Consider the following 17595-nt stretch of genomic DNA (forward strand, 5'->3'; position numbering starts at 1 on the left):
TTGTCTTCTGAGTCACCGGTATATTACTGTAAGACATGCGACTGTTAACATGTGACTGTAGGACATGTGACTGTTGGATGTTAACATGTGACTGTAGGACATGTGACTGTTGGATGTTAACATGTGACTGTAAGACATGCGACTATTGGATGTTAACATGTGACTGTTGGATGTTAACATGTGACTGTAGGACATGTGACTGTTGGATGTTAACATGTGACTGAAGGACATGTGACTGTTGAATGTTAACATGTGACTGTAGGATGAAAGACATGTGACTGTAGGACATGTGACTGATGGATGTTAACATGTGACTGTAGGACATGTGACTGTAGGATGAAAGACATGCGACTGTAGGACATGTGACTGTTCAATGTTAACATGTGACTGTTGGATGAAAGACATGTGACTGTAGGACATGTGACTGTTGGATGTTAACATGTGACTGTAAGACGTGATTGTTAGATGTTAACATGTGACTGTAAGACATGTGACTGTTGGATGTTAACATGTGACTGTAGGACATGTGACTGTTGAATGTTAACATGTGACTGTAACACATGTGACTGTTGGATGTTAACATGTGACTGTAGGACATGTGACTGTTGAATGTTAACATGTGACTGTAAGACATGTGACTGTTGAATGTTAACAGGTGACTGTAGGACATGTGACTGTTGGATGTTAACATGTGACTGTAAGACATGTGACTGTTGGATGTTAACATGGGACTGTAAGACATGTGACTGTTGGATGTTAACATGGGACTGTAGGACATGTGACTGTTGGATGTTAACATGTGACTGTTGGACATGTGACTGTTGGATGTTAACATGTGACTGTTGGACATGTGACTGTTGAATGTTAACATGTGACTGTAGGACATGTGACTGTTGAATGTTAACATGGGACTGTAGGACATGTGACTGTTGGATGTTAACATGTGACTGTTGGACATGTGACTGTTGGATGTTAACATGTGACTGTAAGACATGTGACTGTTGAATGTTAACATGTGACTGTAGGACATGTGACTGTTGAATGTTAACATGTGACTGTAAGACATGTGACTGTTGAATGTTAACATGTGATGTGACTGTGAGGACATGTGACTGTTGGATGTTAACATGTGACTGTAAGACATGTGACTGTTGAATGTTAACATGTGACTGTAGGACATGTGACTGTTGGATGTTAACATGTGACTGTAAGACATGTGACTGTTGAATGTTAACATGTGACTGTAAGACATGTGACTGTTGAATGTTAACATGTGACTGTAGGACATGCGACTGTTGGATGTTAACATGTGACTGTAGGACATGTGACTGTTGAATGTTAACATGTGACTGTAAGACATGTGACTGTTGAATGTTAACATGTGACTGTAGGACATGTGACTGTTGGATGTTAACATGTGACTGTAGGACATGTGACTGTTGAATGTTAACATGTGACTGTAAGACATGTGACTGTTGAATGTTAACATGTGACTGTAGGACATGTGACTGTTGAATGTTAACATGTGACTGTAAGACATGTGACTGTTGAATGTTAACATGTGACTGTAGGACATGTGACTGTTGGATGTTAACATGTGACTGTAAGACATGTGACTGTTGGATGTTAACATGGGACTGTAAGACATGTGACTGTTGGATGTTAACATGGGACTGTAAGACATGACATGCTATGATCATGATAAGTATCTGTATGGTGAGGATATCATTATCAATTAATAAATTGATGTACACCATTGTCTTCTGAGTCACTGGTATATTACTGTAAGACATGCGACTGTTAGCATGTGACTGTTGGATGTTAACATGTGACTGTAGGACATGTGACTGTTCAATGTTAACATGTGACTGTAGGACATGTGACTGTTCAATGTTAACATGTGACTGTTGGATGTTAACATGAGACTGTAAGACATGTGACTGTTGGATGTTAACATGTGACAGTTGGATGTTAACATGTGACTGTTGGACACTGACATGTTACTGGGTGACACTGTTATCAGACTTTCAAAAGAAGTTATAGGAGTGTTTCTAAATTGATAAAAATGTGTGCAAACCAAACACTCAATCTCCTTTAACCATCAATCTTGCAGTTACCAGAGAACAGAGATTGGTGTTTAATCTATTTTATCCATCAATCTTACAGTTTGTACAGAACATAGATGGGTGTTTAATCTCCTTTAACCATCAATTTTACAGTTTCTACAGAACATAGATGGGTGTTTAATCTCCTTTAACCATCAATCTTACAGTTTCTATAGAACATAGATGGGTGTTTAATCTCCTTTAACCATCAATCTTACAGTTTCTTTAGAACATAGATGGGTGTTTATTCTCCATTAACCATCAATCTTACAGTTTCTATAGAACATAGATGGGTGTTTAATCTCCTTTAACCATCAATCTTACAGTTTCTTTAGAACATAGATGGGTGTTTAATCTCCTTTAACCATCAATCTTACAGTTTCTATAGAACAGAGATGGGTGTTTAATCTCCTTTAACCATCAATCTTACAGTTTCTATAGAACATAGATGGGTGTTTAATCTCCTTTAACCATCAATCTTTCGGTTTCTTTAGAACATAGATGGGTGTTTAATTTCCTTTACCATCAATCTTACAGTTTCTATAGAACATAGATGGGTGTTTAATCTCCTTTAACCATCAATCTTTCGGTTTCTTTAGAACATAGATGGGTGTTTAATCTCCTTTACCATCAATCTTACAGTTTCTATAGAACATAGATGGGTGTTTAATCTCCTTTAACCATCAATCTTTCGGTTTCTTTAGAACATAGATGGGTGTTTATTCTCCTTTAACCATCAATCTTACAGTTTCTATAGAACATAGATGGGTGTTTAATCTCCTTAAACCATCAATCTTACAGTTTCTATAGAACATAGATGGGTGTTTAATCTCCTTTACCATCAATCTTACAGTTTCTATAGAACATAGATGGGTGTTTAATCTCCTTTAACCATGGGATGTGTTTAATCTCCTTTAACCATCAATCTTACAGTTTCTATAGAACATAGATGGGTGTTTAATCTCCTTTACCATCAATCTTACTGTTTCTACAGAACATAGATGGGTGTTTAATCTCCTTTAACCATCAATCTTACAGTTTCTATAGAACATAGATGGGTGTTTAATCTCCTTTAACCATCAATCTTTCGGTTTCTTTAGAACATAGATGGGTGTTTAATCTCCTTTACCATCAATCTTACAGTTTCTATAGAACATAGATGGGTGTTTAATCTCCTTTAACCATCAATCTTACAGTTTCTATAGAACATAGATGGGTGTTTAATCTCCTTTACCATCAATCTTGCAGTTTCTATAGAACATAGATGGGTGTTTAATCTCCTTTAACCATCAATCTTACAGTTTCTATAGAACATAGATGGGTGTTTAATCTCCTTTAACCATCAATCTTACAGTTTCTTTAGAACATAGATGGGTGTTTAATCTCCTTTAACCATCAATCTTACAGTTTCTATAGAACATAGATGGGTGTTTAATCTCCTTGTCCATCAATCTTACAGTTTCTACAGAACATAGATGGGTGTTTAATCTCCTTTACCATCAATCTTGCAGTTTCTATAGAACATAAATGGGTGTTTAATCTCCTTTAACCATCAATCTTACAGTTTCTACAGAACATAGATGAGGATCTCAAGCCGAAGAGGTCCAAGGGTGCCCAGAAGATGCGCCTGCTGCGTATCAACCTGTTGGCCACCAAAGACATCTTTGATGAAGTAAAGAGAGCCAGCCAAGAGGAGAAGGAGAAAATGATGGACTGTGCTGAGTTCCCCAAAGTGGATCTCATCCGCCTCCTCCCGACCGTCATGCCTCCCAGTGAGGTGAGATGGAGTCCATGAAGCATCCACCCGAGCAGGCTTCTCTCCTTCCTGCTGGACTACATTTGTACCTGTCCTATACCATCCTGTGGGAGTATTCAACAGCTGCAGCCAGTATGCAGGGCCAAAGAGCTGACCAGCACCTTTCCATTACATCCTAATGTCTACCTATATACTGGTGAACGTTCCAGCAGGTTCTCCCTTGCCATGTGGAGTTAGGCTTGTAGACACAGTCACCATGTAGTTCAGCTACCACCTGGTGTCAGTTGTATGAGATACTACGCTCTGGCTGACCTCTCAAACACCAAGTTGTGTTATGGGGCATAGTTGCTAAATACAGTGACTGGATGTCCAGATATTTACTGTTCTGTTGTCATGCCCTTTATGAGCCATGTGTCCACTAATGTTTACACGGATAATTCCTAGATGTTCATAAGCATGCAATTAAATCTGTTTTTTAACTCTTTATTTCACAATATCTCCATGATCCTTATCCATCAACCATCAGTTTCCAAAAACTAAATGTTTCATGTGCTGTTCATCAGGATGGTTTGTATTTAGCGATTCAATTAATATATCATAATGTATATATGATGGATTTCTATGGTGCCTGGTATCCAACTCAAAGCTATTCAACGGCGTATCACAAGGTCAGTTTGATCTGATATGTCAGGTTCCGTCTGGTTTCAACTTGCTTGGTCTCTTGCAGATGTTTGGCCATTTTGAGGATGGTCTGTGGCATGGAGGCATCATCGCCAAGATTGCCAGTGATTCCTATGCTATGTCACTGGCTGTACGAGCATACATCGATGCCCAGAAAGTGACGGAGAAGCGTAATCGGCAACAGACAGAGCTGCCATCTGTTCTTCTGCGCTGGCTGCTGATTGATGGGGATCTGGATGCTGTATGGGCAGATGGATTGAAGACTCTGCTGGACGAGGAACACAAACTGTCCGTGGCCAACGGAGAGCAGGTCAAGTTGAGAGGTAGTTAGCTGTCAAATGCCATGGTGATTCTGGGACAGAACTGATTGTCCTTAATGTATGTAACAGCAAGACTCATGAGGAATGTGGAGTTACAATGTGGAGGATTGTACGCTGATGGTGTTTATCTTTCCTTTGACTTGGAGGGGCGGTGGGGTAGCATAGTGGTTAAAGCCTTCGCTCATCACGCCGAATACCTGAGTTCGATTCCCCAGATGGGTACAATGTGTGAAGCCCATTTCTGGTGTTCTCCACCGTGATATTGCTGAAATATTGTGCAAAAAGCGACATAAAACTAAACTCACTCACTCCTTCATTCCTTTGACTTTACTGCCGAACTAAATAATATCTTTGTACTACTTCAGACACAACTGCTTTCATCTTTGAGAGCCCCAGCCTGGTAGAGGCGTCTCCTGGAGCGATCGCCAGGTGTACAGTGATTCATTGTGCCCCAGCCACTGTGTCTTGGGAGGGCATCATACACCAGTGGAAGCAGACAGCTAAAACTAAATGGGTGCTCACATCGGCATGGTGAGTTTGAATGTCATGGTCATTGTATCTGCATTATGTGTCTTGTAGACCGGCATCTAGGTGGCCAGTATTCAGCGACACTCTGTTCCATGTGTTTGAGGAAGGTCAGCTGCACCTGGAATCAATTTCTAGGTCTTGTGTAAAAGTGGCATTTGAAAAATGGCTCAAATTACTCAGGCCACACTTTTATATGTTATTGTTAACATATTTTACGTGGGATGTGTGGAGATACAAATATATATTTTCCCTTGGATGCATACCATCGAATATTGGGTGGTTCAGAAAAAATATAATTCAAATTCATTTGTAGTTTGTCCTCTAAAAGTGACTTTTGGCTCCAGTCACTTGAACCCATAAACAAAAAAAATACTCAAGATGTTTCTTACAAAGTGACTCTGTTTTTATCAGTGTGAACAATATATTTGATTTATACCAATATTTTGTAAGTATTGTTAGACATCCTCTGTTAATGTTTTCAGCTGTCATATCACAGATGATGACTTGTTCTCCACAGCATGAAGATCCTTGATGACCTCGTGAAGGATGTGTTCCCACCCACGGTAAAGTTCCTGACCAGTGAGTGCTGCTCCTCGCTGTTGACTGATGTCGGAGTGGAGAAGGTGCGAGCCAATCAGGTGGTGCCCGGAGTCCAGGAGGTCACCATGTTCCTGAACATGTTGAAAGCACTGCTGGACAAGATGTTCCTCCGAGAGGAGCTGGACCGTCGTGTCCAGGCAGAACTGAAGGAGGAGGATGGTATGTGTAGCTACAAGACACTGTCCTGCTTGTTCTGAAACAGTTATAGCGATCTCAACACTTGCCCTAAGTCCCAAGATATTAACTTCCAATAATCTCAAACTGCCTCCGTGATGTAGTGGTTAGAGCATCAGCCCAGAGAGAGGAAGGTCATGGGTTTGATCCCCGTCTGTGTCATAGCAAAAGACATTAAAATATTGTACTTGTTGGTTCCGGCCTGGCGTTTGGCTTTAATGGGTAAAAGAAGTACTGGTCGGCTCAGAGTCAGTATAATGTGTCTCAGTGGGATAATAACGGCATGGTATCTCAGTGAGCCAGCACTATAAAACCAGCTTAAGTCTGGGCTAGTACAAGCTGTCACACATACATACGCATGCACTTCGTCATATGAGTGAAATTTTCTCAAGTACGACTTTAAACCCCATTTCACCTCACCTCACCTCCAATAATCCTGGGTTGAATAGGTCTTCAGCAACCCATGCTTGCCACAAAAGGCGACTATGCTTGTCGTAAGAGGTGACTAACGGGATCGGGTGGTCAGGCTCGCTGACTTGGTTGACACATGTCATCGGTTCCCAATTGTGCAGATCGATACTTATGCTGTTGATCACTGGATTGTCTGGTCCAGACTCGATTATTTACAGACCGCCTCCTTATAGCTGGAATATTGCTGAGTGCGGCGTAAAACTAAACTCACTCACTCACTCACTCACTCACTCACTCCAATAACCTGTCATAGCTCTGTACTACAACACAGCCAGGTACCATCTCATTTTGGTACTGTGAAAAGCTGACCTATTATTTTTATGACACATTTTTTAAAACTCCTGTAATGTAGATGTATCCACATCATTTTCCAAATATGGTCATTATTGTACCAACTAACTGACTTAAATTATTGAATATATATCTTAGACTGACTCACTGCAACACTGTCATGGACTCCATCTTGTACCAGTAGAATGTCATGTTAATTGTAGAGCGTCAGGGTGGCAGCAAGAGCTCACTAGGCGGCGCTACATCTCGGCAGATGGCGAGTCGGATGACCAGCAGCTCCCACATTGAGGTCCTCATCCCTGGCTACACCACCATCATCAAGGGCATGTTTGCCTTCGCCTACATCTGGTCTTTTGGGGGCGCGCTGAATGACAGGTGGGTCTCGTAGTTCTCTCTGTCTGAAGCAGATTGAAGTTGGGTGCATTTTGGAGAATATTTGAGGAGATTTTTTCCATCCTGGTTGTCTGTTTAGATTCCGTGAACGATTCAGCAAGTTTGCTCATGATGTGCTTTACCGAGCATCCCATCCAATCAGATTGCCTGTGTGGGGTCAGGTGTTTGATTACTGTCTGGATGAGACGAGTGGGACCTTCACCCGCTGGGGGCAGCGGCAGCAGGAGAAGGTTCGCAGTCTGGGAGGGTTCGTCTTCACACCAGAGGTCAGTAACTCTACAGAACTATTTGTACTTTAAAAAATGGGACCAGTAACTGTGTTTTTATTTATATCAAGTAGATGGTAGTACATCCTTATAAGTTGGACACCTAGAATCTGTCAGTGGTAGGATATTACCTGAAACCTTTGTTGTCTCTATTTGTTGAAGCCATTGTAACTTCCTGGTCCAGAAAATTCTTTTGGCCACTTTTGTCTCATGCACAACCAGTTAGCATCACAGAAGGATATCTCAACAATGTTTCTAACTGCTCTTGATACATTAGTGGAAGGACTTACAGATATATCAATCATTCATGAAATTCCTCTGCTGTGGTATATAGCCGAAAGAGTTTATTACAAAATGTCAGTAGTTATTGACATTACTATGGAATTCAGTTTCCCCCATCCCCTCTATGACATGCCATGGAATTCAGTTTCCCCAACCCCCTCTATGACATACCATGGAATTCAGTTTCCCCACCCCTCTATGACATACCATGGAATTTAGTTTCCCCACCCCTCTATGACATACCATGGAATTCAGTTTCCCCACCCCTCTATGACGTACCATGGAATTCAGTTTCCCCATCCCCTCTATGACATACCATGGAATTCAGTTTCCCCACCCCTCTATGACATACCATGGAATTCAGTTTCCCCACCCCTCTATGACATACCATGGAATTCAGTTTCCCCCACCCCCTCTATGACATACCATGGAATTCAAAGCCCCATACGTAGTTGTCAGTAACATAAACCTTTGTGTTTTGCAGGTGGATCGCTACAGCTACCTCCTGGACCTGTTTGTGTCGGCCCACCTGCCAGTCCTGCTGACAGGGGCTCCTGGTGTGGGCAAGACATCACTCATCAAGGTAAGGAGCTCCGTGATCCTGTGTTACACAGACTGCTGGACCCTGTCACCTGTGTTAGACATGCTCAGTGCCTGTGACTGGACAATTCCACAGCTCTTTTTTGAGTCATGCAAAACAAGACCTCTTTAGCAGATTACTTGGCTTTTAGATTAGTTTTCCAATGAAGATTTTGAAACCTGTTGGGTTTATTTTTCAATGTCACCCCAAAGGCTGATAATTGGGAGTGCATAAAGATAAATTACAATGACTAGCAGATGAGTTTTATGACATCATTGATGTTGAAGCCAATTTCTGGTGTCCCCTGCTGTGATATTGCTGAAATATTGCTAAAAACAATGTAAACCTAAACCACTCACTCACCATTGATGTAGTAAGTAGTACCAAGGCCTTTGCGAGGATTTTTTTATGCTTTGATGGAGCTTTTTGCAGACAATAAGGAAACAACCATGTATTTTTGTTTACTTGCAGCACCTGGTCCTGCCAAAGCAGACGTCAACAACGGCCATGATGTCACGTGGGATGACGTCTGCCATCTTCCAGGACATGATGGTGAACCACGTCGTGGAGCTGAAGAACAAGGCCATGGATGTAGTGGGGGCGCCCGGATCACTGCAGGCCACCGACAGACAGAGGCATCTCTTCTTTGTGGATGACCTCAACATGGCCCAGAGGATAGGATGTACGTTCATACTGTAGTCACAATGTCATGTGCATCTCTATCAAAGTAGAGCAACATCCAATTGATGATTCTTACTATAAAGGACAGGGTCTCACCATTGTTAATGGCGGGTATGGGAGTCAGTGGTGGCTATTGGAATGGAATATGGAATGTTTGTAGACAAAAGTCTCACTGATGCCATGACTAACACTGACTCATACTGATGTGATCAACCAGTTGTAAACTCTAGATCTGCTTGTGTAGTGGAACTACATAGATATTCCATAGATACTGAAGTGCTCCTTCCAACATCTCATATACATACTAGTCTCAAGCTGCCTGTTGACTGTAACATTGTTTAGTACACAAGACTCAGCTGGTTTGCTTGTAATGATACCATACTCCCATTATGTCTGTATGTTTACACCATGTTTGACTGTTGTTGTGCACAGCCTACCAGCCCCCACTCGAGGTGCTACGACAGATTCTTACCACTGGAGGCGTGTATGACCGACAGAGACAACGCTTCCAGGGCATGGAGGAGGCGACGTTCGTGGCAGCCTGCACTACGCCATCATCCCCTGGTAAGGCGTACCCTACATACAGCTTCCACACAGACAATGTTGACTGTCCTTTATTGTCCTTGCAAATGTGATTTAATGAGCTAGCACTATACAATTTTGATTTCTGTTCTCCATATCTGACATATTTGCAGCTTCCGTAATTGTTGGTCCAATTGTCTGTGTTAAACCTCAGGTACTGGTCTTGGGCATGCATGTCACGTGATGTCATCGAGACTGACGCGACTCTTCGTCAACCTGTGTGTGTTTTGTCCATCGATGGAGAACCTCGTTACGATCTACTCTCGGCAGTTACAGCCCTGGCTAGAGGAGTTTCCCACCTATACTGTGGAGCACCACTTTGAGTTTGGACAGGTAGGCCTTACGTAGCACTTAATAGTTAAATGGGAATTCTGGGACTAAATTGTGCTCAGAACCACATGCTTGTTTGTCATGTGGAAAAATAAGTGGGATTGATGATGGCCGATATTTGGTTGATCATACCCTGATAGGGCAGTGGGGTAGCATAGTGGTTAAAGTGTTTGCTCATCATGCTGAAGACCCGGGTTCGATTACCCACATGCGTACAATGTGTAAAGCACATGTCTGGTGTCCCTCATCTTGATATTGGTGAAATGTTGATAAAAGCAACATAAAACTGCACTCACTCACTTACTCACTCATACCCTGACAGTGTAGGTTGTTGATCGTGCTATCAACCACAGGTTTGTCTGGCACAGAGTAGTTTGAATATTGCCTTCTCTTGTATTGAACAAAGAAAAAGAAATGTGTTGTTAAGTCGTGCATGAATATCACAGTTATTGCTGTTTGTAGCCATTTGTTACTAGGTCTCTAGTCTTGGTTTAAAGGGCGATATGGCTGCTGATGTAACTTTAGATTTTAACTCACTCACTCATATAAAGGTGAATTTTTTCTTATCCAGACTCATGATCTTTTGCTTATCTCCCTTTTCTTTTCGAATGGTAGTGGAAACACTTGAATCCCCTTGAAGTTCCCGAAGCGGACGTAAAAATACACTCACCCACGAGTTACCTCCCTTTTCCCGCGTAAACAGTCATGTGACCAGCCTTACTTGTCACTCTCTTCATTTTCGCCCAAGTGGATGGTTGGGCGAGCACTGGAGTCCCATATACAGCATTATGTCCTGTTTATTTAGGTCCTATTCTTAAAAATTACGCTGTGTATGGATTTGTCAATAACTACTTTGTATTATATGTAAAAAAATTGTACAAATTATTTGTATTTGTGTCATAATTTCATCGTTATGTAACTTTGTTTACATTTCATGAAATCTTGCAGTGTTTGCAGGCACAGGTTATCCGTGGCGGATCCTCACCCCCAATGCCTTTCGTGCATAAAACCATGTTCTTCCCAGCTTGCGCTGTACTTATTGTGTTGATTTATTAAATCTACAATTTAATCAATATTTGTCTTATATCTATAGACGTGCCATGGATCGGGTGAGGAAGTTATCTCAAGTCACGGCTGATAAAACAGGAGATCAGCCCTCAAACGGTATGTTGCTTGCTACTGCTGAAATTCATAATACTGGTGCTATGTTGAGAACGTTGCAGGGGCAGTCTGCTGGTACGGGGGCCAAGAAGAGATCGGCTACAATGCCGTTGTCTCCGACTCAAGCTAAGAAATAGACGTCGTATTCTTCTACGTCACAGAAGAAAGCATCTGTTACCAGATCGGAGGGTAAATCTACGCAGACTAGTAAGTCAACACATCCGAAATCCTTCAATGAAGAGTTATTACCTCCGCATGAAGTATCCTCCGTAGTACCTACCCGAAGTACCTATGAGATCGGCGACTCAATCTGGAGTAAAGTCGAGGCACACAACTCATCAGCGTTCGCGAACGCTTCTTCTACACCGCAGCAGCTTCAATCAACGCAGAACTTGATCCGGGTGAAATTATGACACAATTCACCAACCAGATGATGGCCATGATGGAACGTAGGAAGAAGCGAAGGCTCGGCGCAGCCACTCATCTACTGACATCGTGTCCAAACCTACAGACCTGCGCAAACCTACTGACCTGCGCGAAAACCCACTCCTCAGAGAACTACGTCTCAAAACTACGTTGACGAACATACACCTTTGCGAAGGTCTCCACAGTCGGACGACTCTGTCATCTTGGAGGAGGATAGAAGACATGAGATGCCTACTCATCATTCTACATCTGCGAACCCTCAGCGTTCGAGAACATCGAAGGATCCATCTCCTACACCTAACCGCTCTGGATCGAGATCTTATATCCCTCACAGAGGTTTGCGAAGTCACTCATCACGATTAAGAGGTTCGCGAAGAGAAGGCTCACATCATAGAAGTTCGCGAAGGGATACATCTAGCGACAGACGTTTGCGAAGGGAAAGCTCACATCACAGAGGTTCGTGAAGAGATGAATCTACAGATAGAGGTTCGCGAAGAGAGGACTCTCAAGATAGGCGTTTGCGAAGGGAGGAATCTTCAGTTCGCGAAATTATGATGGAGGTTCGAGAAGGGATACAGGTTCACAGAAAGATGATTCGCGGAGGCATAGCTCTACCGATCAGGAGATAACTGATCAATAACCAGACTTCGTCTTCCCGGACTCAGAGGTTACAGATTGGATAGCCAATGGTTTGAACTTGGAGTCTCCTTCTAAGGATATAGATGAAGTCTACACTTATAAGATGCGTAATGACGACTTTGACTGGGTGACTATTCCTCCGATTGAACCTATATCCAAGGTGCCTTCTAACCTACGCACAGCTTTGAGAAAGCTACAGACATCTACAAGGTTCGAGAACTCTCAGATGTACAGGCAGATAACAGCAATGCAGACATCTACAGGGTTCGCGAACCCTAGGGTTAACAAACCCTTACATCAACAGGCAGAATGTTGACGTCGACTCTATTACCATACGGCTGAATAAAGCGAAGCAATGATGAAAACAGATGGTTTTGTCAGAGTTTAAAACTTAACAAAAAGATCTACATGTGCGATCTCTACAGTTACAGCCTGCACAACTCTACAACCTGCACAAACCTTATACCTGTATAGGTTCAGTTTCGGACGACAACCTACTTGATGAAAGGAATCACTTCATCTACACGGATGCTGAGGTCTTATACCGGGTAGCAGATGGCCTGCGGATATTGTCGTTCACTCACTCACTCCAACCCAACAGAGACGTACTGCATATTCGCTGATGTCTCCAAGATGATATCACCTATGAAGCCGATATCTCAAGTACTTGAACACCTCAAGGCGACCTTTGTAAAGGGCTTAAGGTTAACAACGCCTTCAAGTATCCTTGAACAGATGTACAGATGATATTATTAACACTCATCACTCAGCGTGGGGATTAGGATTTTATGTCCTATCAACTAGATTCAACATCGATATTTCTTCAAGATCCATACAGACATACGTCTCAACAGCCTCCTTTGTCATGTGGGCTTATATTATCCACAATGGGAATACGTGATTTATATCACTGAACAAGATTTTACACTTGGAGCAACCCTTAATCAAGAGGTTTATATGAGCGGCGTAGAATTACGTGCGCTTTTACTCAACCAACTAATTGCTTTAGATTTTATGGAGGCCAACTTGCTACAACACCGGTGACGTCATGCTGGAAGCTGATTGGTCCACGTCAGACAACGCCTCCCACTGACAGAGCAGGCTCCATGGGAATCTAATAGATGTCTAGCCTTGACAGCAGGATAAACGATGTCTATTTTGGAAGTTGTCGCTGATAAAAGTCGGTATGAATACCTGTCCCCTGCGATGCTACACTTGAGCCAGGCTTGCTATAAATAGACAACGCTTCGATGTCAACACAGATCGCCTGCGCATATAAGGGGAAGAATGATGTATCATCACTGCAATCAGAGGTTAGCACTTCCAATGGAACGTCCTACTGTTTGGAATATCGTCGGCTCTATGATTATTCAACGAATAACCAAGCCTATCGGCACCTATCTGCAGCATCGAGGTCTACGCAGTGCCGGTTATCTGGACGACGGCATACAGGTTCTTCAAACTGCCAATCAACTCAGACAGCAGCTGAACTTCACAATTAAGTTGCTCACGCAACTAGGATGGCTAGTGAACCTGATGAAGTTGGAGTTAGAATCAAACAAGATCTTCAATTGGTGGGAATAAGAATTATCACAACACAGAATCAAATTGTGGTCCCAGAAGATCATTGGGTCAAGATACAAGCCATGATTCCACAAGCAGTCATCTCTCCGTTAACACTACGAACATGACAATGTCTACTCGGTCTACTAACCTTGGCGCAGGACTTGACTCGCACAGGAAGATTACAACTAAGGTAGCTGCAACGGTTCCTGACCCTATCTTGCTGCCAGACAATCTTAAGAGGTACCTACTTTGGTGGACCCACAGGTCGAACGTCTGCGGAGGGACCTATTTACAAGAGCCAGCCTTCGACACACATCTCTACGTAGACGCATCGATACAAGGTTGGGGTGCACATCTCAACAATCAAGTTGCATCAAGGAAGTGGTCCAAACAGAGCAGCATCTTCACATCAATCTGCTGGAGATGAAAGCTGTGATCAACGCCTTACAACTATGGTCGAGCTCGCTGATCAACAGAATGCTGATGGTCCACACGGACAACTCTACAGTGGCATTCTCCATAAATCGGCAAGGATCTACAAGATCACCAAGCCTACTACAGCTCACATTCCAGTTGTTTGACATCATGGAGAAGGCAAACATCTGGATAAAGGGCGTGTCACATACCCGGAGCCCAGAACGTGCTTGCAGACGCTCTCTCCCAACCACTGCACCCGTCACCTACAGAATGGATACTCCATCCAGAAGCATTTCGGCTCATCATAAGGGAAATAGGATCCCCATGCATAGACCTGTTTGCCACGAGGTTCAACAAACAGCTACAGACATTTGTCTCACCAGTTCCAGATCCTCAAGCCTGGGCAACAGATGCACTAAACATATCATGGGAAGGACTAAACGCTTATGTGTTTCCACCACTGATAGTACTGTTGAAGATCAAACAGACACAGGCGCTACAACTGACCTTGGTTGCGCCATACTGGCCAGTGAGAGTATGGTTCCTAGACCTAATAGAAGATCTTGGAAGTCCAACAATCAAGTTACCAGATTGGCCAAACCTACTCATACATCCGCACACCAAGCAAGTCCACGGGAACCCGACAACGTTCCAGCTACATGTGTGGACCATATCAAAACATGTTTGAAGAAAAGAGGATACTCCACCAGGGCAGCAAAGGCAGTAACGCTAGCGTTATGCAGATCTACTCATAACATGTATGATGACAAGTGGCTGAAGTTTGAGACTTATGCAAGACGGAAAGACTTCATTGCGATGAAAGCTACTCATCCTCAAATGGTGGAATACCTGTGTCATCTGTGTCACAGACCAGACATCTGAAAGGTTCGACATTATCTACATACCTCGCTGCCATCAGTACAGTGATTACCATGAAAACAGGCATCAAGTTGACGAAAGTACCAGAATTACTTGCTCTGCTGAGATCTTTTAAACTGGAGGACCAGCAAAAGAAGTTCAGAGTCCGGCCTGGGATTTGAATGTAATTCTACGTCATCTTACGAGTGATGCCTACGAACCTCTAGACCAGACTACCCTCGAGCTGCTGACACAGAAGACTCTGTTCCTGCTTGTGCTAGCCACGGCAGCTCGAATATCGGATATACATGCGCTGGACTTTGGTCGAACCAGATTCGACAGAGGGCAACATGCTGCAGTTCATCTAGGACTTTAGATGGGACTTCATTGCCAAGAACCAACTACCTCGTCAGCCAGATAGACAGTTCCACGTACCAGCGCTATCTACAATCCTCGGACCAGAGGATATAGAGGACCTATCCTTGTGTCTGGTCAGAGCCCTGAAGATATATCTTCAAAGACTAAGACAAGGAGACGAAAATTCAAGTGCCTATTCATCCCATTATCAACAGAGACATCAGCAGAAGTCTCAAGAACGACCATATCGTTCTGGATGAGAGCCGTCATATTGAGAGCCTATAAAGCAGCAGGACTAGAACCTCCAAGAGCTTCCAACCCACACGAAGTCAGAGCATTGGCATCAACATTAGCTCTGCATGGAAATTGCTCTATATCTGCAATTATGGAGGGCTGCTTTTGGAAGACACAGTGTTTTGGACACAGTGTTTGCCAACCACTACCTCCGAGACATAGCCACTGAAGTCGTCTCAGGCATTCACCAATTTGGGCCTCTCATTGTAGCACAGCTACTAACAGCTCAACAAAGGCGCTGAGATGGAAAATCTCACCCTTTATCATGTTGACTTGTTGATAACTTTTACTAAAGAAAAGTATTAGTTTGAAAGTCCATGCGCACAGTCTAGGACAGGCTAGCATGAGTGATTAAAGATCCTGTACAGGTAAAGATCTTACCTGTACGTGAAGGGGTCGCAACTCATTTATGATAAAGATTTTATCATAATCTATGGGTTTTATAAGATATCTAGTAATAAGAAGATACTAGGTTATCTGAAGCCACATGAATCAAGATGATTCAACTTGTCTGAGACTGAAGTAAGACAAGAAAGTGGTCCCCCTGAGTTATAACGGAAGTTGGAAGAATAGAATCACGGAAATGCTGCTACGCAGTTCCCATGTGGGGGATACAGGACGTATCTAAGGACAGCTGATGAATCCAGGAAGTGGCCTAACCCACCACCAATCCGTCGGATTCTATAAGCAAAAGATCATGAGTCAGGATAAGAAAAAATATGTAATTTTTCTAGTAAAATTTATATTTTTATACTTATCATGACTCATGAGGTCAAGCCCTCCCAACCTCCCCGCTGGAAACACTTCGGATTGCACAGCAGATCCAAGTGCTTGGGCAGACAAAAACAGGAGAGAGTGACAAGTAAGGCTTGTCACATGACTGTTTATGCGGGAAAAGGGAGGTAACTCGTGGGTGAGTGTATTTTTACGTCCGCTACGGGAACTTCAAGGGATTCAAGTGTTTCCACTACCATTCAAAAAGAAAAGGGAGATAAGCAAAAGATAATAATAATAATAATAATAATGTCACTTATAAAGCGCAAATGTCCACACACTTATGAATGCTCAATGCGCCGAAAAGAATTGAGTAAAAGAGTCAGTCATAGACACTTTGAAACAGGTGAGTTTTAACTTTTGACTTGAAGGTTGAGAGAGATTCACATAATTTGATTTCTAAAGGTAAAGAGTTCCAAAGAGTTGGTGCAACATAGGAGAAAGCCCTTTTCCCATACGAAACTAGGTGGAATTTGGGAACTTGTAGTAGGTGCTGATTCTGGGACCGGAGTGATCTTGATGGAATGTATTCTGTGATGAGTTCAGTGAGATATTCTGGAGCTTGATTGTGGAGACAGCTGAAAGTGATGCAGAGAAGTTTGAAGTTGATTCTCTGTTGAATAGGCAACCAATGTAAGGATTTGAGAACAGGAGAGATGTGATCTGATTTAGTCTTCAGAGAAATAATTCTTGCAGCTGTATTCTGTACTTTCTGTAGTCTTGAGATATTGTGTTTGCTGAGGCCGATCAACAGTCCATTGCAGTAGTCTAGTCTGGATAGCACTAGACATCTGACTAGGATGTGGGCACATTCCGCTGTGATGTACTTCCTGATGTTTCCTATGGCTTTAAGATGAAAATAACATGATTTGCATATTTTGTTGACTTGCTCCTGCAGTGAAAGGTCTGCGTCAATCCGAACATCATGAGTCAGGATAAGTATAAAAATATCAATTTTACTTGAAAACTTACATTTTTAGGAGGATGAAGCAAACTGAAAAGCATTGTAGGTTGGATACCACTTCTGATCCACTGCAACAGTAAGAGTGTGTCCATATATCCC

The 17595-nt window shown here is 42.7% G+C and overlaps 1 protein-coding gene across 1 annotated transcript in view; it reads left to right on the forward strand.

Annotated features, from left to right (window-relative positions):
- The window catches only part of LOC124277587 (dynein heavy chain domain-containing protein 1-like), a 208656-nt gene that overhangs the window by 72942 nt on the left and 118119 nt on the right, over positions 1-17595 (forward strand). Inside the window, 10 exon segments of the mRNA XM_046713305.1 lie at positions 3670-3882; positions 4589-4865; positions 5228-5393; positions 5908-6149; positions 7130-7301; positions 7399-7585; positions 8352-8450; positions 8919-9129; positions 9561-9692; positions 9865-10043. Coding sequence (XP_046569261.1) covers positions 3670-3882; positions 4589-4865; positions 5228-5393; positions 5908-6149; positions 7130-7301; positions 7399-7585; positions 8352-8450; positions 8919-9129; positions 9561-9692; positions 9865-10043 — 1878 coding nt within the window.

This window comes from Haliotis rubra, unplaced genomic scaffold (assembly GCF_003918875.1).
Source record: "Haliotis rubra isolate DU_JTF1 unplaced genomic scaffold, ASM391887v1 Scf224, whole genome shotgun sequence".
Lineage (NCBI taxonomy): Eukaryota > Metazoa > Mollusca > Gastropoda > Lepetellida > Haliotidae > Haliotis > Haliotis rubra.